The 24729-nt window shown below is 36.3% G+C and overlaps 1 protein-coding gene across 1 annotated transcript; it reads left to right on the forward strand.

The window, feature by feature from the left end:
- Positions 1-4976: 4976 nt before the first annotated feature.
- Positions 4977-14389, forward strand: LOC145102441 (endo-1,4-beta-xylanase 5-like). The gene is made up of 8 exons (XM_079039837.1): positions 4977-5220; positions 5352-5386; positions 5509-5665; positions 11280-11443; positions 11549-11650; positions 11710-11856; positions 12593-13231; positions 13827-14389. The coding sequence occupies exons 1-8, from the start codon at positions 5112-5114 to the stop codon at positions 14163-14165; spliced, it is 1692 nt and encodes a 563-aa protein (XP_078895963.1). The 5' UTR covers positions 4977-5111; the 3' UTR covers positions 14166-14389.
- Positions 14390-24729: the final 10340 nt, after the last annotated feature.

The raw sequence follows: 24729 nt of genomic DNA on the forward strand, positions 1-24729 counted from the left end.
TCTCGAAAGGCCCTATGTATCTTGGATTGAGCTTCCCACGCTTTCCAAAGCGTATCAAGCCCTTCCTGGGTGAGACCTTCAGTAGGACTCAGTCGCCTAACTGGAATTCCAATGGTTTCTTTGATCGGTAGGAAGTGTGCAGACTTGGTCAGTCTATCGACGATGACCCATATGGAATCAAGTCCACCCGTCGTCTTGGGCAACTTGGTTATGAAGTCCATAGTGATCCGCTCCCACTTCCATTCTGGTGTCTCCGGTTGTTGTAGAAGACCGGAGGGTTTCTAGTATTCGACCTTGACCTTTGCCCTGTGCTCCTGCCACCTGTCACCATCACAACATTCCCAACATCAAATTTGATGAAATCCACAATCTTGTTGGTGTCCAAATCCAGTTTGATGGTGTCATTAGCTTTGATAAGTGGGTCCGGGTAGCGAATTGTTCTCCCATCATATGTGTTGATGTATGGAATGCCTTTTGACCCGAATTGAACTGATCTAACCTTGCACAATTTGAACTACAACAACAAAAAATAAAACTTTAATTAATTGTTTTAAAAAAAGTATGAAAATAGTCATATATTAATATGAACTAACCTTGGCTCGGGAACAGGGACCACCACGCCATGGCGGACTCCATGGTCAATGAGTCGCTGGGCCATGCGTTTGGTGCTATCGAATGTAGTTGGGTTAGAAGATAGTACATCCCCTTGAAGCGGGGTAGATAAACCCCAGATGTACCTTTCTATCTTCTTACTTTCCGGGGTAACCATCACGGGGCATAGTGATGCCAGGTCGCTAAACCTGTCAGTGTAGGTCACTATGTCTGATCCGATCATGGTTTTCTCCCATAGCTCTTGTTTACGCTTTTGAACTCTGCCCCTTGGGTAGTATTCTTCTAACATCATCTCCTTTAGGTTTCCCAACCTATTGAGTTAGCCACTGATAGGGTCTGTGACTTAACATGGCTATTCGACCATGTCAGGGCTCTATCGGAGAAGGTGCATGCAACAAACTTAACTTTGCTCCCTTCTGGGCACGAACAGATTGCGAAGACCGAATCTGTTTTCTCAAACCTTCGCATCAGAGCAATGACTCCCCCATTTACATTAAAGAATTTGGGTTTGCAGCTCATGAAGTCCTTGTACGAACATTCCCTTGGGTGTCCATGAGTAACTCGGGGGTTTGTTAAGTGGGTACAGCTACTAGTTCCGTTGGTACCACTTTTGTTGAGATGGGCTAGACCAGCTGCTACTGTGGCTGATATCGCTGCTTGGAGAGCAGCAATATCAAATTGTGGAGGAGGTAGTGGAGTTTAAGTTGGAGTTATCGGAGTAGTGCGTCTCGCTAATCTACGAAGAGGCATCTTTGTTAAAAAGAATACAAAGATGAGACGGGAATAAGTCTATAGCAGTGGATATAAGCTGAAAGCTGAAAGACTAAGTTATCCTAGTTCTGCGTGTGTCTGGTTTTGACTTCCATAGGGTTTCGGAAAACAATTCATAAAAGGGAGTCTATATAAAATAGACTTTATGAATCAGAAGTAGCTATCCTAGAATGAATCTCTGCGAATTGAATAGCTGATATTGGATGCATGAAAAGAAATAATTCTAACACATAGTGTGAGTAGTGTATCCACTAGCTCACGAAATCAATTAAGGTAATTATTTATTAGCAGGATGCATAAGACGTTTTAGTTTCTCCAGCTGATCACTTCTTGGAAATCTCTTTTTGTCTCTCTTTGACTCCTCTGCTGACTGCTATGATGGAGTGGTTACATCTATCAGGGTTTGTCGTACGAGAATGGAAGTGTCTAAAGAATCTATGAGGTTGAGTGTAGCATTATGGGGTGATCCTTACTGGGTCCTCCTATAATTGCGCAATGTATACAAGCTGTATATAATTTAAGATTAAATAGACCTTCGAATAAGTGATCCTACTCCAAAACCACAACCAAACAAGGAACAGGTAGTGAAGCACAGATCACAAATTCTAAGTCTATAAAATCTCAATTATATAAAATTTTGGAAGTATACACTCCGGAATCATAGACCTACCAGAAGGGTCCTTTAAGTTCTCACATAAGTTATTTATAGTGCCTAAAATACTCCTATAGTAGTTTAATATAATGAACTTGGTATGTTTTAAACTTGTTGAACACAATGATAATTGTGTAAATGTTATTTTTGATAACCATCACTTTAAAGGATTTCTTATAGTTTTATAAGTGATCAAAACCATTTCAAAACTCTTTTAAATTATGTTACTTTATTGTTTATAAAACATCATTTTTAAGTACAATCATAACTCAGTAGATAAATGAGTCTTTTATTTAAGTCTGTAACAGTTCAAGTAAACATACTAGTAAACTATAATATGTATAGTTTAGGGGTTCAGTACATATTATAACTAGGACAGGGAGTAACATACTATAAAGAGAAACAGGGAGGAGCATACAATATACTATAACAGAAGAACAAATCATGATTAACACACTTATACTAATTATTCCCACTAACCTAGGAAGGGAACGTATCATTAACTCATTGTTCTAAACAAAAGATGATAATAAATGTGGCATAAGGATATATATATATATATATATATATATATATATATATATATATATATATATATATATATATATATATCATAATACACTACATCAAGATGAGTGTACGACCGCACACATGAGTGTACGGTCGTACACTCAAGATGACCGTGAACACACCCCCAAACCCAATCCTTAAGTTTGCTAGACTTAGAACCCATTAAATGATCCTTAACAATGTTAAAAGATAGTAGAAACGAGTCCGACTCTCGATTAATTAGCTGAGCTTACAAGACAAATTTTTTTTAGGTTGTCACAGTTAAGTGAAAAGATGGTATGGATAATGGAAGCCTCTCACTCTGTGTGTGTGTGTGTGTGTGTGTGTATATATATATATATATATATATAGGAAATTAATTATTATTTTACGTTTTGTTCCTACCTATTTAAGATGATGACAAGTATAAACATTTAACATATCAATCAAATTTAAATTAAATTGAATGACAAATGTCACTACCCAAAATAGGTAGGAAGACAGTAGAAATATTTAATTTTTTTTCCTCTTTCTTCTCTCTCTCTCTCTATCTCTCTCTCTCTCTCTCTCTCTCTCTATATATATATATATATATATATATATATATATATATATATATATATATATATATATATATATAGCGAATAGTTCAAATAAAAAGAGTAAATAATATGAGAACGTAAAAATTCTATTTTATGTTATTATTCTACAATTAATTTTGTATCCACAACCTTATGTCATTATTCATCAATGAATAAAAGAATAGTCACATGTTAAAACTAAAATTAGAATTTACATCAAAAATATACATACATGAATTTTTAATAGAATAATAACATTCTAACGAATATATGAATAATCAAATATTAATATTCATATAAAATTACTTCAACAATACACGTATACAACATTTATTACATAATAATAACATAAACATAGTATTTTTACGTTCTCACACTATTTATTGTTTTTATTTGAACTTCCTTCTCTCTCTCTCTCTCTCTCTCTCTCTCTATATATATATATATATATATATATATATATATATATATATATATATATATATATATATAAACATTTGCTTTTTAAGAATTGGTTTAAAGATAAAGAAATTTGATGTCTTACCTTTTCAGCTATTGATAAGATCAGAGTGAAGCGTCTTCCATATATTTTAGTTTTGTTTTAAAACTTCAGAAATTAATAAATACTTGGTTTGTTTCAAAATTATAGTCTATTTTTCTTTTTGGTTTGTCCCAAAATAATAGTCTACTTCTAAAGATAAATAACATTTTTATCTAAATACCCTCTCATTATTACTTAACCAACTAAGAATTTAATGGAACATTAAATGCAAAGTAACGACAAAACTGTCATTTTATTGTATACAATTAGTGATAATTAATGGTTCCTTAATCTGTATGTTTTTTGTCTGTAGACAATAATTTTGGGACGGAGAGAGTATGACCAAAATTGACAAAATTGGGAAACAATTGAAATTTGTGAAGATAATATGTACCGTTTAACTTTTAAAATCATGTATTAATTTCAAATAATAATTACTTAATTAAAATTGTTATGACTTCGTATGGTAATAAAGTGACTATTGCCAAACAAATGTGGAATTATGGAATTATTATGGAACCAAGTTCGAGCTCAATAAAACTCGAGTGTGACCCGGCTTGACGTTTCAAGCCGTATGTGTCAAGCTAGAGTTTGATGTGTTACTGATTTTACATAATTTAGTTTCACAATTCTATTTGGTGCGCTTTAACTATTCAATTTAATATAGACTTGCAATTGGTTAATTATTTCAAATCTAGATACGGATGCTTGTTGAGTATTATATGCGATTCTTGTTCATCATTCTATGTCTTCAACTTTATACAAGTGGTTTCATCTCCTAAATGAAGATAGAGATACCTAAAAGCATCAAAAATACCCTTCAAATGCGTATCCATGGTGTTGGACAAAATATTGGGGTCAATTACAAATTCATGAACCAAATTTACATTTTTAAATAAAAGATTTTAAAAAAATGATCCTCATATCCAAAAACAAATGTCTAAAGAAATCATGTTGGTAATAAATTTGTGCTAATATATAATACAACAAATTCATTAATATTGCATATGTGCCAGTTGTATCATATAATTATTTTTAGAAAATATTTAACAATCACATAAAACTTGGAAAGTTAAATCATTATATAATTGATAGATTGTTATAATTCAATGAATAAGCATCACGTGACCTTTAAGGGAACATTATACCAAAACACAAGATTTGTAGAAAATGACACTAACTCTCAAACAATGACAGAATTATATGATATAAGTTATAACCGTTATAAAATTATGTTTTATTAATTTTCCCCTTCTGTGTAACATATGTCCAACCCCCCTCTCTCTCACCTTCTATAAATATATACATTGTACGCATATGTGTTGTGGTATCGATTCAGTTACACGTGAGGGAGAATTTGGAATGTTTTCGAAAGTGTTCACTTTGATGAGTTTGAAATCAAGAAATGGTGATTAAAAATTCAAAGGAAAGTTGCAGAACATCAATGGCGTATTCTCCTTTCTTTGTTGCTGTCATCATCCTCTCTTTCCCATCTTCAATCTTCTCTTCTCCAGGTTCTCTCTCTCTCTCTCTCTCTCTCTCTCTCTCTCTCTCTCTCTCTCTCTCTCTCTACCCATCTCTTTCTCTCTCTATCTACTCTCTCTCTTTCTCATTAAGTTTTCTCTCTTTGTTGTTGTTATTGCAGATGGCCCCCTCTATGATTACACTGCTTACACACAGGTAATTTCTTTGTTTCTTCAGTACAACTGTTCATGAAAATGAGTTCATAGTTCATGTTTTCAAATATGAAAACAAGAAAAGATTTGATGGGTATTTGGATTTGTTTAAAATTGTTGAAACAGTGTAAACTGGAACCCGAGGATCCACTTTACGATGGAGGAATCCTGAAAAATGAAGCTGCAACAATGGAATTCATTACGGAGGGTAACGGGACCATGGTCTCCTGGCCTGCTTTCGTGTTGTCAAGTCTTGATCCTTCAACCTTCTACAGTTTCTCCAGTTAAGATTATTATTGAATCAAATTGGTAACTTTTCAAATTATTTTATGGGAAATAGCTCTACTTAGTTAATGTCAATCAATATCAATATCAATATTATAAGTAAAATATTTATTCTTTAGTTCGAAGTTTGACTAGTCATACCAACAATATACTTAAAAAGTTAAAATATCACACGGATAATAACAATTTGTAGCGCCACACTTGTAAAACGTAATTTAATTTAACATATAACATAATTACATTCATTTTATTATTTACATAAAATAGCAATGTAAAGGGCATCTCCAACCTAATTTTTATACCAAGTTTGATGTAAATTTGGTCCGATCCGTGTTTTTAAATACTCCCTAATAATTAAATAGTTTTTTGCAATATGTCACACTCTCATTGGTTTGATAAAATGTTATTTTGTGGTTATTTTCAATTAATTTTTTTCGACATGACATTTATGGTTTTTTTTTTTCATTTTATTAATTTCCATCTAATATTTAAATATAATAATTACAATAAATGTAACAATAAATGGATATCAATTTTATTAATTGACTTTCTTCTAATTTTAAATTTTCTAAATTAAAATTTCATTAGTTTCTTTTATTTATGTATCTAATTTATTTATTTAATTTAAAAGAAAAACAAACAATTTAATTTTAATAATTCAATATTTTTTCTATTTTTTTCTTATGACTTCAAACTTGTCAAATGTTTAGAATTTCTTATATTTTTTCTAAATAAACTCGTATAATATGTAGGTCTTAAACATAATAATATAATATAAAATGAGATTTTATATTATTTATTAACACCAAACAAATATAATATTAGTTGTTTCAACTTTCTATAACGATCCTTCTAACTTTAAATTTATATACTTATAGTCTATCGATATTTTACTAATATAAACCACAATATATATATATATATATATATATATATATATATATATATATATATATATATATATATACTATTTTTTATAATAATATTTACAAAATTATTAAAATAAAATTATATAAATAAGTTTATAGAAAAAACTAATAAATATAAGGGTTGATTTTTATAATTATCAAAAGTTAACAATTTGGAATATACCTAAAATGTTCATTCTAGTGTTAAAAAAGGTATAATAGATCAAAAACAATATAGTGTTTAGGGTTAATGACATAAAAAATCTTTAAATTTGTAAGTTTTTATTGGTTTCACCATTTTACAGATTTTAAGTTCATTAAAAGAGAATTCTTACAATTTTTTCAACTTTACCCTCTGGTTTGTTAAAACTCTTAAGTTTGGTTTTTTTAGTTTATTAAAGTCGTAAATTAAAAAAAATTCAGTTTAACTAGATAAATTTACAAAAATGATAAAATTGAAAAAAAAAGTTATAAATTTGAGAAATTAATGGACCTAAAGCATAACTTTAGGTAAAACCGACAAAAACTTACAATCTCGAGAGTTTTTATAACATTTGCCCTCGTGTTTAAACTATCTTTTAATACCAATTTTAGTAATTTTGTGTAAAATATATTGTTAAGAATTAGACATGTTCTTACAATTATTAACTATTTTAACAATCTACTTATACTTTGTTAGTGATGATAATAATATATAAAAAATAAAATACATTCTTCACATTGGAAAGAAAAATAAGTTTGTTACTGTAATTGATTATATATATATATATATATATATATATATATATATATATATATATATATATATATATGTGTGTGTGTGTGTGAGAGAGAGAAAATAAATAGTTATTCTCACTAAAAGAAATTAATTCTTTTTATTATGGGTAACATACATAGTTATCATAAATAAAAGATATAAATACTTGTTATTAAGTTGTTGGTAATAGAGCACTCTTTGTATTATATTTTTGCCACATCATATGTCATGTCATTCTACACACCACTTTATTTTTCGTTAGGAAATAGTCACCACACCACACACCACAACATTTTAATTTTCACCACACCACTTCATTCTCCACAATATTTTATTTTTTGTTAAGAAATGATCACCACACTACACCATTTTAATTTTCAAGTCACCTTTTTTCTCGGATTTTAATAAATAAACAAAATAATTTTATAAGACATAACATGTAAATAAAACATTACATTTTAATCGGAAATAAAGGCATTACAAGAAACTAAAAATACATTACGATAATTAAAAAAACATACAAAGTTAACTCATTTAAATTTGACCCCTAATTTTTTTGTTGATTCTTTACCTTCAACTCTAGCAAAAGTTTAAGATCTTTGGCGCTCATACTTAGAATTGGCAAGTCATTGATGAGTCGGTGCTCTCGTCGTGACCATTCAGGTTCTTCTCCTCATTCTCGTCGTTCCCACTCAACTGCTTCTTGTCGGCGAGAATTTCTATGTGCTCACATCTCAGTACATTGTCTTGTTACATTACTACTATGCGCTACTCAAATTTCTCTTTTTATTTCCACCATTAGCTTTGATTTTCTTTCAATTTCCTTCGCATGTTTAGCAATTCGCTTCTCCTTGTCCCTTTCTATCGGTCACAACCAAGGAGGGGAGACCTCTACAATTTCATTCATCTCGGCGTCATGGTCGATGTGAGTTCATGCATTGGAAACGTCGACCGGAAGCTAATTTTGTGATCTCTTTGATTGTGTTTTCAATGATGTTGGAACGTAAGACAATTTTGGATCTTTTCTCAAAATCTCCCATGGTTTCTCAAAATGGAAAACATAGCTCATCTTTAATCGATACTCCACCTTCACGATTTTAAAACACATTGAAGTCTATGATATCGCTTTCTTTTTTCGAATAAAGCTTATTGCATATTCCGATGAATTCGGTACACGTCCTGTTCATTTCTTGTCATTTACTACTTAAGACATCGTTGTTGCGGTATTGACTTTTCTTCATTGTAGCATGAACTTTTGGAGTACCCCTTCCCAAAAAGCATTTTCTTCATACCATTTCTTGCCATTTACTACTTAAGACATTGATCGTTTTTTTATTGGACGATAGAGAAGGAAATTGTGTTATCAGAGGCCCGGTGTGCGACTTTAAAAAACATCATTGGCGTAAATGATATGAAGACAAATGTTTTTTGGGAAGGTGTGCACCAAAAATTTCATGCTAAAATGAATAAAAGTCCATAGCACAACAACAATGCCACAATTAGTAAATGACAAGAAATAACATGAGGTATATCAAACTCAACGGAATATACAATAAGCTTTATTCGAAAAAAAAAAAAAAGCGGTTGCATTTACTTTGATGTTTTTAAAGCTGTTAATGCACAATATCGATCAGAGATTGGCCACGTTTTCAATTTTGAGAAACCATGTGAGATTTTAAGAAAAGATCCACAATGGAGTTACGTTCCAATGCTATTAGAAAACAAAATCGAAGAGGTCACAAAATTCAGGTTCGGTTGACGCTTCGATACATGAACTCACATATACCTTAACACCGGGATGGATGAAATTCCAGAAGACATTGCGGAGGTCTCCCTTCCTCGACGACCGATAGGAAGGGACAAGGCGAAACAAGCAGCTAAACATGCGTAGGAAATGTTTAGCAAAGGAAATTGAACGGAAATCGAAGGACACAGCGGAAATAGAAGAAAAATTCAAGGAGCACATAGTAGTGCAACAAGACAAAAACATATTGAGACGTGAGCACATAGAACTTCTTCGACGACAAGAAGTGGTTGAGTGGGAATAACAAAAACGAGAATAAAAAATCAGGCACAACTAGAGTTAGAATACGCACTCTACTCATAACAACTAATCAATGACTCACAAATTCTAAGAACAGTCACCGAAGGTTTGTCGTCCGAAGATCATGACATTTTGCTAGAGTTGAAGGCACGGATTCGAGAAAAAAAATAAGGGGCAAATTTACGTTAGTTATTCTTGTATGCAAGGTTGTCAAGATTGGAATCATATATATATGATCATTTTCAGTTTTGCAAGATCGAGATCGTAAGATCGGGATCGGGATCTAAAAAATTACATAAAAAAGTAATTGATCATATATAAAACTTTTTTTTCGTATATCATGGTTAAATACCAACGGCCTAGCGGTATGGAGTGACCATCTCATATGAGAGGTCTGAGGTTCAAGTCTCGGTGGAGACATAAGTGGTTATTTAGGACTAGATTATTTAGTTTGCCGTTTCAAAAAAAAATATAGTGGTTAATGACATGGTTAGATAGCTAAAAAGAGCATTAATACTAACTATTTATCATACAACAATAACAACTCACAACCTTCATGTTATTTGCTTTAACTATAAGGAGGAAATCAATAACAATTTTAACTTTTGAAGCTCAATTAAAAACTGCAAATTCTCAAGCTCTCAAGGAAAAAGGTTTGAACATTAAAAGAAAAGAAACCACAAAAAGGCTCATGTTTATTGTTGATTTTGAACTATTCAAGGAAGAAATTAACAACAAGCCAAAGCTAAATCGCAATACCATCGATGATGGTAAAACGTAAAAGGAAAAAAGAATTCTATTGATGTTGGTCATTTATGGTTCAAAAAACAATACAAGAATAAAGTTACTCTTGATTGCGCATTAAGTAAGGAGACCAATTCAACCAACAAAATGGGTAAATATAATAAAAATTGGATCAAAATTTGGCAATTTTCATGGAATTGTAGGATCGGATCGGATCCCGATCTTACGATCCTGATCCCGATCCCGATCATACCAACTTGTCTGCGATCTTACATGTAAAATAATCTTATTGTGACCCGACAATGTTTTTATAGGTAGGATCCTAGGATCTAATGATCACGATCCCGATCTTGACAACCTTTGTTGTATGTTTTTTATTTATCTTAACGTATTTTTAATGTCTTTGTTTTCAATTAAAATGCAATGTTTTTGTTTAAATATTATGTTTTATAAATAATATTTTATAAATTATTATTTTTATTTATTAACAAAAGAAAACAAAAACAAATGACATGGAAAGTGTGACCCGTACCCACCAGCCTACAAAAATAAAGCGGTGTGGAGAATGACATTTCATGTGATGTAGTAAAATAAATGATGTGGAGAGTATGACCCGTACCCACCAGCCTGCCTTTGCGTTGTATTCTCCATGGAGACATGACGTTAGGGTGGGGCGGTATTCCCGATGTGACCACAACATCAGACCCATAACTACACAAAAATATCCCAACATTAATTAACATCTGACAAATTGATCTCCTTCTACACTATTAACACAAAATGATCATCAATTCCGTAAACGCTTGATTAGGAAATTCCAAAAGATTATGAAACTGATTTTTGTCAACAGATTCTTTTTTGAGAAATTCCAAAAATTTGCAAATTGTTCATATTTCACAATTATTTAAAAATGTCATAATCAAAATTGAAACATTTTCAAAACTTTGACGCCGCTTTGTGGCTGGGATCATTCAAAAAGGCATTCCGCACCAATTGTGAAATTGATTCTTATTTTATGTTAATGCTAAAAAATCTAGTTAATTTGTTAAATATCAAGTCATATGTTGGTCATTATCTCTAAAATATATCAAATCATATATTAATAATTTGATCAATATATAAAAAACTACTAAATACTTTTTCTGTTGGGGAGTTGTAGGTTGGATTAAGATCTCCGGTTCAAATTCATCCTTGATTACCGCAAGGCTATCAACTGGAAATTCTTGTGTAGGGACAGTTGTTGCACGTCATGAATGTTGGTCCTTCCTTAAAGGCGGATTTTACATAAATTCAGAACCAAATCCCTCCCTACTCTACTTCCAGGTGCCACAAATAGCAACATACGTTGCTTTATTTTTCCTCACAATATACTTCTACTTTTATATCAATTTAAACAATATGTAACATGAAATCTTTAAAATGATGTAGAATTCTGATGACAAGGAAATTACCATAACAATTTCGAGTGCATCTTTGCAACCCTTTACTAAAGAGCAATGGTCACTGCAACAACAGTACAAGATCAACACCGTATGTACAAGTTGTTGAAGCATAATTTTTATTTTCATTTAATATATCATTTGATTCAGGAAAGAAAGCGTGCTGTTACAATTCACGTGTCGGATAAACAAGGAGCTCGGCTACAAGGGGCAGTGATCCGTGTGGAACAAGTTTCGAAAGATTTTCCATTTGGATCCGCTATAAACAATTATATCATTGGAAATTTACCTTATCAGGTATGTTTTATGGTTCAACACATGAATGTATCATGTTCTTTTTTGACAATTGCTAGGAATAGTAACGTAGTTTACTCTTTTTTATAATGTAGGTAAGGTACTTTGTTTTTAAACCAAAATAGCAACATATTTACATTTCTTTATCAATAATAGCAACTTACTTATTTTCTTTTCTCGATAATAACAATATGTTACTTGTAATTGCAACGTACTTACATTTTTTACTATTAATAGAAATATGTAAGTCATAACGGCAACATACATACATCTTATGGACACGTATTGCACTTACAAATCTTTACGCATAATCGAAAATATCCACATTTCTTTACTAAAAAAATAAAGTACAACACCTATATTGGTAGCAAAATGTTAATATATTGCCATTTTACGTAAAGATATAAAATAAAATGCTACTATCGATAAAGATTTTTTTTTACCGATAATAGCATTTTAAGTTGCTATTGTGGGTAAAATATAATTACATTGCTATACGGGTCATGAGAGTAAAGTAGGTTGCTATTTTGCGCAATTTGTGCTAGTTTTTCTTCAAATGAGAGAGAGAGAGAGAGAGAGGAATTTTCAGCTTTTTCCAAATTTACCTTCATTTATTTGTTACCTTCTATTTCTCCGAAGCTGTCGTCATTTTTTTCATATATTTTAAAAATCATTTATCCAGATAACATTTTATTCAAAGATGATCAACGTCTGAGTTTATTTGAATTTACATTTATAGAAATGGTTCGTGGAACGATTTAATGCAGCCGTATTTGAAAACGAGCTCAAATGGGCTGCAACCGAGCCTAAACAAGGGGTATACGATTACACATTAGCCGATAAAATGCTTGATTTTGTTCGAGCAAACCAAATTGTTGCTAGAGGTCACAACATTTTTTGGGAAGACCCAAAATACATACCTTCATGGGTTCTTAATCTAACCGATCTCGAGCTAGAGCTAGCAGTGAAACAAAGAATCACAAGCCTAATGACAAGGTACAAAGACGAATTCGTCCACTGGGATGTTAGCAACGAGTTTCTTCACTTTGATTTTTACGAGGATAAACTTGGAAAAAATGCTACTTACGAATTCTTTAAAGCCGCACATGAAGCCGACCCTTTAGCGACGCTTTTCATGAACGATTTTAATGTTGTGGAGAGTTGTAGAGATGTTAAATCTACAGTCGACACTTATATTTCGAAAATGAGGGATTTGAGGAGATTTGGAGTTTATATGGATGGGATCGGATTGGAAAGTCACTTTGAAGTACCGAATTTGCCTTTGATGCGAGCCATTCTTGATAAATTTGCAACGTTACAAATTCCGATTTGGCTTACTGAAGTTGATATTGCAAATACATTAGGCCAAGATACACAGGTTAGTATCAAGATTTACTTTGTCCTTCATGAAAAGCTAGACTATTTGCGACAGAAATGAGTGTCATTTAGATCCATAAATTGCATCTCTATAGCTGCGTTTATTAGGATATGACATGACATGAAATAAGAAGTTGTACTATGTTTTACTTATTTTACTTATTTTGAAGTCAGATCGGAATGATGTCAAATGGGACAAATCTATAATTTTTTAAAATATGTCCCACTAAAAAGGTTAAACAATAGGGGCAACTGTCCAAATTATTCCATGATCTGTCATCCTAAGTGAATCTCGTGACACCAAACGAGTAGTTTTTTAATTTTATTTTTTATTTAATTTAATTTATTTTTTTTGTGAAGCGTGGGTTGTGTATAATTCTTTTTTTTGGAGGAAACAATCATTTTCGTTGTAATAAAAAGAATTAAGAAAGACTTCTAAGACGCATATTAAGTTTTTAATCAGCTCTTTTAAGAGCTAGTATTCAAATATTTATGCAATGGTCCGGTTTCATTAGTTAAATCCATATTTTCTACCTTAATCACAAAAACATCTTTTGTACTATTGTTTTTAATATATATTTTTTTCTCTCTTATAGGCGACTTATTTGGAAGATGTTTTGCGTGAAGGCTTCTCACACCCTTCAGTTAATGGAATAATGTTGTGGTCTGCCTTGAAGCAGAACGGAAAATGTTACCAAATGTGCCTAACTGATACAAATTTCAACAATCTTCCAGCTGGTGATACTGTCGATAGGCTTCTAAAAGAATGGCAAACTGGGGTTATCAATAGTCAAACTGACGAACATGGTACTTTTAGCTTTTATGGGTTCTTAGGAGAATACACGGTCATGGCTAATTTTAGGGGCAAAACTACAAACTCCACATTTTCGGTTAGTAAAAGTGACGAAACAAGACATTTTAGCATTCAGATTTGAATTATATGCATCAAGTCACATGTATGTGCATTAATAGAAACATGTACCATACAGATTCATTATGCATTCGTTTCTTCGTATTGTTGTTTAGTTACTAGTTATTGAGGTTGAAAATTGTTATAGTCGGTACAAAGTTGTAAGAACTTTGCTCTTATGGAAAAAGGTATAGTAGATTACATGTATCGGTAAAAAAAATAACTATGTTGTTATTTCTTAGAATTTAACCATGTGTCATATGTTATGATATTGTAGTATATATATCTCTTAATGTTAGTGTATAGAGATATATTACATTGTATGCATGAAGTTAGGCATTAGGCATCGGAAATCTCTCAACAATTTGAGAGTAAACCACGAGACTACTAGAGCTGTTTCAAATCCACTATCACAAATATTTGAGCAATACAAAACTCTTCTCTAGATGTACTAGAGGCATACAATAAACATCAAACACTTGGAACATATGGCTTCAAGTGTTAGGAATCAAATAAGCAAAGACAAAGAAGAATATCACCAAAACAAGGGATGCTTTCCAGCAAAAAACAAAAGCAACGACTCCCGAGGCTCCAAGACAGATATGGGCAAACAAACCGGACGATTTAAAGGCTTTGATGTTAGGAAGTAGCTACCCAAAAATCAAAGAAAACGAACTATTGGATCTCTGGGAAATTACTAATGCATGAGTATCTTCAAAAATGGAAAAAAGATGAAACTCTCTCTCTCTCTCTCTCTCTCTCTCTCTCCCTATCTATCTATCTCTCTTCATCCCCCCTCTCCCTCCCTCCCTCCCTCCCTCCCTCCCTCCCTCTCTCTATCTCTCTCTTTCTCTCCCCCCCCCCCCTCGGTGGCTGTCCGACAACTAAAGGGTTGAGTTGTGATCTGGTGGAATATGTTGGATGATATTATGCCCAAAGGAGAAGCAAAGAGAATGTCATGGGGAAACTTCTTGATGCAGTTGAAAAGAGAATATTGCTCTGAGCGAGATCTCCTGATTATCAACAATGAGTTCTAGAATCTGAAGAAAGGAAAACTAAACGTCAACGAGTATGCTCCAGCCTTCACTGAAAAGATGAAGTTGGTACCTCATCTGATACCCACAGAAGTTTCTAAGGTCGATAAGTTCGCTTACAGACTACCACTGGACTTTGGTCCAATGGTAAAGTTAGCAAATACTTTGAAACAGGCTATCTGGTCAGCCAAGACTGAGGAGATCCAAATAAGGGAAAAGAGTCTGGAGAAATCTGAGGAGGGAGAGAAGAGGAAGATTGAAGGATCTTCTAAATCCAATAAAAAGAGTAGATTTTCAATATCTAACGATAAGGAGCTTGAAAGTAGCGTATGTAACGCTTAGTCCAAGTATTATTTATTTCACAATATTTTAGGGTTTTGGACTGGAACTCGACGAGTTGTGGAGCTCCAACTCGTCGTGTAGGGATTTATTTGGACGCGGGATTAAGGAATCAACTTGACGAGTTTAGGAACGTCTACTCGGCGAGTAGACGCTGGAAAGGAAAACCCTAATTTTTAGAGTTTGCGCCCTATTTAAAGGACTTAAGCATCATTAGTAGCCTCCCTTATCGCCCCCTTTGTCCAGAGAAAACCCTAGTTCGTGCTTGTTCCCTCATTTTGTGTGTGTGTGAGCTTGGAGAGTGATTTTTGGTACTCTTTTGGAAGGAACTTGAAGCTTGAAGAGGTTTGATTGAGTGGAATGCAATAGATACGAGATTTCCTCCAGTATTGTAGCTACATTGAGGTGTAAAGTTGAAACCTTGATCATTCATTTGCTAGATCTCCCCATTAGAGGGTTTAATGTCATTTTTAGCTTATCCTTGGGTCATTCTTGGATTTGAGCATGTCTTGAAGCTATGACTTCAGATCTGGACATCTTAGGGCCTCCATGGACTTAAAGTTGCCATATTTATTAAGTATTAGCCCTCCTTCATGACCCAAATCCCTTAATAAGATATGTTTGAGTGTTTTGGCCCCCTTAATGCCATGCATGGATGTAAACTTAGCAACTTTACGTGGCATTTTCACCCTAAGGGACTAGATCTATAGTTTGGGGCTTTGGACTCGATGGAAAAGTGGTTGAATGTGTTAAGACTAGGAAAACTCGATGAGTTGCCCTACCAACTCGGCGAGTGTCACACCCCAAAACCAAGGACGGCGGAAACGTTCTGGGGCGGAGGACGTCATGTATAATATCAACAACAATGTAAAGTAGTAAACAAGCAACAACATCATCCATTGCATTAATAATATAATTATTATACAAATGTGTTCTGTCAAATTTTGATAAACACTAAAGCATAAATCAAAATGAAAGATTATTCTTGAACAAGCTCCATCTTCCTTTCTCCTTGCATCGGTACCTGTCTATGATGACCTGAGGATACAAGTAATTTTGAAAGCGAGTATCAACTTGGAAGCTGGTGAGATCATAAGTATTTAGTGTCTTAATTTGTATGTAAGTATTTGTATGTAAGAGTTTGTAACTATATGTATTGTAAGTATTGAAAGTGTATATGAACTGTAAGTGTTTGAAAAACCCTAGAAATCCCTATGATTCCTACTAGTATAAGAAGATGTCTCCTACCGAGACCTAACTGTTCTCAATGTTCGTTTCTTGTAAGAGTGTGTAATTTTCCCAAGTGTAACTATTATTAACAAAATATAGTTTGTACATTAATGTTTAAGTGAAGTTATCACTAAAAATATGTAATGGGTAAATCATTGTAGTACTGTAGTTTTGTATTATAGGAACTACTGCTATACTAACTACCTTAAACCGGATTTATATTAAGGTATAATGTGATAATTGCACCATACTATCGACTGGTAACAACGACATACGAATGGTCGTAATAACGCAATGACGTTTGGCACCCGCAGACCTGCAGGTCCGACTGTAGCTAGCAGCAAGGTGTAGGATAGTCAATCTAGTATAGATCTATACGCAAACTCACGCTCTCCCTCCAAGAGAATTCTGGCTACAACTCGGGCCATGACATTTAAGGCATGCTCCGATCCAGTGGATCACAATTGTTAACGTATTCTTGTATATGTAGTGTAATGTTTCTCGTTCTAATATAGTTGTATATGTTCTCCTCCTAGTATAGTTGTATATGTTCTCTTTCTAGTATAGTTGTATATGTTCTCCTCCTAGTATAGTTGTATATGTTCTCTTCCTAGTATAGTTGTATATGTTCTCTTCCTAGTATAGTTGTATATGTTCTCTTTCTAGTATAGTTGTATATGTTCTCGTAGTAATGTAATGTATAGACTCATGAATGAACTGACTCATTGATCTAGAAGTTGTAGTAGTACGATCCGGTGTTACCCCGATGGTAACTTACTAATGATGTGTATAGTATGCATGAATATGGAAGTACTTTTATGTCTATATATGTATAATTGATATATAACTAATATGGAAATGACCTTCGTACAGTCACCCGAAATCCCACCAGACCACATCCAAATCGAGAAAAAGGAAATAGGGCGGATGGCCTTCCTAAGCCCTTTAAACATTTCTTATATATCTATAAATATATGGGCATGCAATTTATAAGTAGTAAAAGCATAAATAAGTTTTGTAAGACATTTGAAACAGAAATATTATTTTAAGAAAAGATCGACTTGATGTCAATCTATAAAACATATTGAAGGCATAAATTTGATAAAACAGTTTAAGTATAAGGAAACATTTGTTTGAAACACAGTTGAAAATAAGTTTGAAAGGTAATGTACAGAGTAAGATGTACAGTGTAATAAGGATTTTAAAACATATATAATGTTCATAAAAATCATTTGAAGGAAACTGTTTGGTAAAACGGCTAATGAGTAGTCAAATCTTTTGAATGCTGTATATTAATCACATGTGATTGATATAATAACTAGCGTAATTCTACTTATTAATCGCATGTTATTGATATAATAACTAGCATGATTCTACTTGTATCCCCCCCCCCCCCATAAAACATTTAAAAGTAGTTTAAAACATTAGTTAAGGGTATCTTTGGTATTTCGGGATTTTGATGAACTTATTCACGTGGTGGTTGTAGGAAGTTGAGTTCAGAGTTGTGAATTGCGATTTGATCTTACCAGTTTGACATTCTTGAGAGGTGAGTCTCCTCACCATACCAATGGGTCGAAGGCACCAAGGCTGACCCATTTTATGATATGTGGTATACTAGTTGATTTGGTGATATATGGTATACTAGTTGGTTATATGCTATGTGGTATGTTGGTTGTCTTTGTGATACTTGCATGAAAGACCATGGGGGGAGCCCATGGCACTTAGATATCAAACCATGTGGGGGAGCCCATGGCAATCCAGGTAAAGACCATGGGGGAGCCCATGGCACATGGATATCAGGCCATGTGGGGGGGGAGGGATTTCCAGGTAAAGATCCTGAGGGAGCCCATGACACATAGGTGTAAGAACTTGGGGGTAGCCCACGATATCCTGGAGTAAGACCTTGGGGGGAGCCCACGGCATCCCTATATGTTATATGCATGGCTTATGTGATTGGTATGGTTATGTGATTATGTGGGGTATGCTCTGGGGAACTCACTAAGCATTAGCTTACATTTTATTGGTTGTTTCAGGTACTTCGGGATCTAAGGGCAAGGACCCGACGTGATAGTGCGGCATGCACTCTCTGGCGATTTATTTGGGACACTCTGATATTATGAATAATTTATTTGATATGATAGATTTTGAAAACAAATGTGATTGGAATTTTATATCTTATAAAAATGATTTGGTTAATTAAAAATGAAATAAAATTATTGGAAATTTGAGCCATTACAAGTTGTTATCAGAGCTTTATCTTAAGGGATTCGGGCACACTCTCGGGTGTATCAGAACTCAAACTGAGGAAATGGTAAAATTGTTTTCAAAAATCAGAAGTTAAAAACATTTTAAAAACCGAAAAAGGGAGAGTGCAATGTGCGTAATCGGCCGAGCTCAAGTAAGTGGTTCCCCAATATGTTAGCCATGTTATATTGATATTTTGAATGTGATAGTCGGATGGATTTTGCTATGTGTATGCTTTAAAAATATATACGGTTAGGATCTTATAGCCTTAGAATAATTGATTTGTCCTTATTTCATGTTCCTTGTATGGTTGTGGTCCTAGGGTAGAGTCTATTATTCGACAGTCTGTTTGATCATGTTCTGTAGATAATTTGCATGCATAGGGCAACCTATTTTGATTGATTTGAGTTATGGTTTGATGGGAATGGAGTAAATATTGGGATAACCTAGGATTTGAGTTATGCGGTAGTTTGTGAGATATGTTTTGTTTTGGGACGAATTAGAGTTATCAAGTAGAGTCTTGAGGAAGGTACAGGTAGGTGTGGATGGTAGTATTGGGTCCGTACTACTAAAAGCACAAGACTTGTACCCGAACTAATGTTAGATTTGGAAGCTCTAAGGAGAACCGGTGTGGAGGGATCCCCATTTTGAATATCTTGATCATTCTATCTTATGGTATTTCAGATCAGAATGGTAATGCCACGTCTTGGAGCAGGAAGATCAGGATCAGGATCCAAATCCAAATACGGGTCGGGCTATGCTAGAGAGCCCATAGACGAGAGGTTGCACGAGCTTATCGTAGCCGAGGTTATTAGGGGCATTCTTTATGCTACCCCAGTGATTTTCGGGACCATCAAGGAGAGGATGATGGAGATCATGGAGGAGCGGCTCAAGTCTTTCCAAGTCGAGATTGTTGCGGGCCAGGTCAGGGCCCGAACTTCCTTATAGTTAGTCAACGCTGGGTGGCAGACATGGAGAATGCCTAACGCACGAATTCTTGCCCCGAGGTGGAAAAAGTGGGATTTGTTCGTGCATGTTGAGGGACCGAGCCAGTGACTGGTGGGAGGAGGTGACCCACCAGGTGGGATCAGCTGGAGTGGCTGAGATGTCATGGGAGGAGTTTTTTAGGCATTTTGACTTGGAGTTTGTGCCATCCATTAAGGTACATTGGTTAGTGAGGGTTTCAGGAGCTACAACAGACCACCGAGACCGTGGCAGAGATAACCGCCAAGTTTTGGGAACGAGTACTATTGATTCTGCAGTATGTTGCGGATGAGGATATGAGGAGGATGAGGTATCACATCATGTTGAGGGATGATATTCGTGAGTTCGTGAGTTTTTCAGGGTGCAAAACCCTGAACGAGATGGTGGAAAAGGCCCAGGAACGGGATATGGAGTTGGAGTTCCGCACCAAGCAGAAGCCAGAGCAGGTACAAACACCTATAGGTCAGGCAAAAAAGCCTAAGACCTTGGATTCTTCCAGTAGGGACCAGCATGGTCGTGGCCAGTGTGCCAAGTGCGGTAAGTCGCACAATGGGGCTTGTCGAACAGCGGGCTCGGGATGTTACGCGTGTGGCCAACCGGGCCACCTGAGTAGGGATTTCCCCAAGAAGGGCTTGATTTGTTTCCCCAAGCAGCACCTGCGCTTGTCACAATGAGGATCACTGATGGCTGCCCTGTCAAGGCGGATGTTCTTGCGGTGAAGAGTCGCACATTTCAGTTGACAACCGAGGAGGCTCAGGCAACGCCAGACGTCGCGGGTGGTAAGTAATCTATTTTCCCTGTCTGATATTTACTTGTTATGCTTATGTATATATGTGCGCTTGTATAGGGACCTTTTTGGTCAATGGTGTGTCGGCACATGTTCTTTTCGATTCGGGAGCTATCCGATCGTTTGTATCTCTTGCACTCGACAAGAAAATTCGGGATGCTCTGGGGACATTGGATTCCTCGCTTGAGGTTGAGATTGCGGATGACCGCACTATGAGTGATGCGACGGTATATCACAGTTGTGTCCTGAACGTGTTTGGGGAGAGGTTTCGTGTCGACCTGGTTCCAATACCATTGCGAGGGTTTAAGGTGATCGTCAGAATAGACTGGTTGGGGGCCAATGGGGCCATGACAGACTGCGACCGCCAGCTGGTGAGAGTTCGAACCCCAAGTGGGGGAGAACTGGTTATTCAAGGGGAGAGGGCCTCGCATGGGTCAACCCTCTGTTCGGATGTGAGGGCGAGGATACTTCTCCATTATGGTTGTTCAGGATTTTGGCATATATCTCGGATACGAGGATTGAAACCATGACATATTTAGATAGTGTACCAGTTTTTCGGGATTTTCAGGATGCCTTCCCTGAAGAATTGCCTAGGGTGCCTCCGGAGAGGCAAGTAAAGTTTCACATTGACTTAGTGTCAGGTGTCGCTCCAATAGCTAAGGCACCGTACCGGCTAGCTCCGCCCGAGATGCAGGAGCTATCTATGCAACTTTAGGAGCTGCTAGACTCAGGATTTATTCGCCCGAGCAGTTCCCCGTGGGGAGCACCAATCCTGTTTGTGAAGAAGAAGGATGGGTCACACAGGATGTGCATTGATTATTGGGAGTTGAACAAGATAACGGTGAAAAACCGTTATCCACTTCCGAGGATTGATGATTTGTTCAATATGCTGCAAGGTGCATCTTGGTTTTCCAAGATTGATCTTCGGTCGGGGTACCATCCGATGAGGATTAGGGATGAGGATATACCGAAGACAGCTTTTAGGACTTGGTACAGTCACTACGAATTTGTGGAGATGCCATTCAGGATAACCAATTCCCCAACATCATTAATGTACCTCATGAACAGGGTATGTTGGCCGATGTTGGAACGGTTTGTGATCATTTTTATCGATGATATCTTGGTCTATTCTAAGACCAAGGAGCAGCATGAGCAGCATGTGAGGGAGGTATTAGAGACACTGAGGACGGAAAGGCTTTATGCCATGTTCTCGAAGTGTGATTTCTGATTGCGAGAGGTGAAGTGTTTAGGGCACATCATCAATCAAGAAGGTATTTTAGTTGATCCAGCCAAGGTTGAGACAATGATGTTGTGGGAAGTACCGAAGAATGCATCTAAGATCCGTAGCTTCTTGGGTCTAGCAGGGTATTATCGGAGATTCATCCAGGATTTCTCCAAGATCGTCATACCTTTGACTCATTTGACCAAGAAGAATGTGACTTTCAGGTGGGGCCTGGACCAGCAGTTGGCTTTCGAGACCTTGAGACAGAGATTATCTGAGGCCCCGATTCTAGTATTACCTGAGGGATTGGACAATTTGGTGGTGCATTGTGATGCGTCGATCTTAGGGCTAGGGTCGGTTTTGATGCAGAGAGGGCATGTGATCGCATACACCTCGAGGCAATTGAAGCCTCATGAGGCAAATTACCCCACTCACGACCTGGAATTGGGGACGGTTGTGTTTGCCCTCAAAATCTGGAGGCATTACTTGTACGGAGTCCAGTGCACCATCTTTACTGACCAGAAAAGTTTGAAGTATTTGATGGATCAGCCAAACCTTAACATATGGCAGAGGAGGTGGTACTGAAGGATTATGATTGCGAGATTTTGTACCACCTAGGGAAGGCCAATGTGGTGGTTGATGCCTTGAGTCGCAAGGCTGCGAGTGCTACAATTAGGGATGTTTGTTTGAGACTGACAGTGATTTCCCCCTTGTTGGATATGATCAAGGAGGCCCAGGTGGAGGGTTTGAAGAAAGAGAACTGGAAGATAGAGTGGATTAGGGGTCAGATTTGTTTATTCAGGATAGTCGGGGTCTTTTGACATAGTGTGGTTGGGTGTGGGTACCAACATCTGGGGGAGTGAGATAGATGATCTTGGAGGAGGCATACAAGTCTAAGTTTTATATTCATTCGGGGGCCACAAGGATATATAGAGACCTGATGTTGAGTGATTGGTGGCCCTATATGAAGCGGGATGTCGTATGGTTTGTGGAGCAATGCTTAACCTGTAGGAAGGTCAAGGCCAAACATCAGATACCTCATGGAAAGGTTCAACCGTTACCCAATCATATGTTGAAATGGGATGAGATCACCGTGGACGTCATCATGAAGTTACCGAGGACGGCAAGGGGTGTGGATTCCATATGGGTCATTGTGGATAGGTTGACGAAGAGTGCTCATTTTATTCTGATCTCCGAGAGCATCTCTATTGAGAAATTAGCATATACTTATGTACGAGAGGTGCTGGTCAGACACGGGGTGCCAGTGTCGGTGGTCTCTGACCGGGATGTCCGTTTTACATCCAGGTTTTAGTACAGTTCCACGAACAGTTGGGAACTCACTTACATTCAGCACCGCTTACCACCCACGGACAGATGGCCAGTGCGAGAGCACGATCCAGACACATGAGGATATGCTTCGGGCATGCATACTGGATTTCGGAGGGAGTTGGGATACATACCTCCCACTAGTAGAGTTTTCAAATAACAATAGTTATCACGATACTACCGACCAACCCCTATTTGAGATGTTATATGGTCGAAGGTGTAGGACCCCAGTTTTTTGGGGTGAGGTTGGGCATCATGCCATGGGAAGCACCAAGGTGGTGCTTAAGACTACCGACCTGATCCAACAAGTGTCCGATAGGCTACGGGTCGTGCAAAGCCATCAGAAGAGCTATACAGACTGGCGTCGCTCGGATCTCGAGTTCCAGGTGGGAGACTTTGTTTTGTTGAAAGTGTCACCATGGAAGGGTGTAATTAGGTTTCAGAAGAAGGGCAAGTTAGCGCCCCGATTTATTGGTCTGTTCGGAATTTCTGCCCGGGTGGGCAAGGTGGCTTACCGTTTGGATCTACAGGTTATGTAACAACGTAATTTTCAAAACAAATTTTTCATTTTTCAACAGCCAAATTCATATAAAAATATTCTCAAAAGTATCCAACAATAATTATCAAATCATAGTATATCCCAAGATCACCAAATCAAATCCTCTCTCTAGTGTGTACGGGTCACGCCGGCGCCTTTCCACGGTCCTCGCTAGTACCTGAAACACATAACACAACAACTGTAAGCATAAATGCTTAGTGAGTTCCCCAAAATACCGCATACAAATCATACACCACTCGCGGCTATAATACGACCCTCCGGTCGATGTGTCTCAGCGGGACCCTCCAGTCCCATCGTTCGTTGGACCCTCTGGTCCGGTCATAGCTCGTTGGACCCTCCGGCCCGGTCTGTATCGTAGGACCCTCCGGTCCGGTCTATAACATCATACAACATACATATAACACATAGCACATAATCTCATACATAACACATAAGACCCTCTGGTCAACATATAATACCACTCTAGGTAACGTATAGTGAGAAGACTCACCTCGTGTAACTCGGTAACTCGGAAATCTCGAACTCAGAGAAATAAGACCTAGCCTCCGCCTAATCATATGAAATAATCACTTGTCATCAACATAATTCCCAAGGCTAGACCATTTCCTCTAATCACTCTCAGGTAAGGTAAAAGACCATTTTACCCCTTACTTGGCTCAAATACACTAAAGTTGACCAAACCCTAAAAGTCATCAAAAGTCAACCCTCCGGGTTCCGCTGCGCGTACCAAACGTGTACGTTGGGCGTACCCGGAGCCTTCACAGAATCGGGGTATGCGGCCCCTTACGCCGCGTGTACTGGGATTACGCCCAGCATAATACCCTACTTCCTCATCCAACTCATTTAGGTCTTAAACGGTTAAGA

Source organism: Lactuca serriola, chromosome 4 (assembly GCF_051521515.1).
Source record: "Lactuca serriola cultivar US96UC23 chromosome 4, Lser_US96UC23_V15, whole genome shotgun sequence".
NCBI classification, from domain to species: domain Eukaryota; kingdom Viridiplantae; phylum Streptophyta; class Magnoliopsida; order Asterales; family Asteraceae; genus Lactuca; species Lactuca serriola.

Excerpts from the sequence above, each read along its gene's own strand:
- LOC145102441 (XM_079039837.1), top strand. The coding sequence starts at position 5,112 with ATGGTGATTAAAAATTCAAAGGAAAGTTGCAGAACATCAATGGCGTAT. Across the intron at positions 11,444-11,548 it reads CCTCCCTACTCTACTTCCAG|AATTCTGATGACAAGGAAAT; the intron begins GTGCCACAAATA and ends AAAATGATGTAG. Across the intron at positions 11,651-11,709 it reads AACAGTACAAGATCAACACC|GAAAGAAAGCGTGCTGTTAC; the intron begins GTATGTACAAGT and ends CATTTGATTCAG.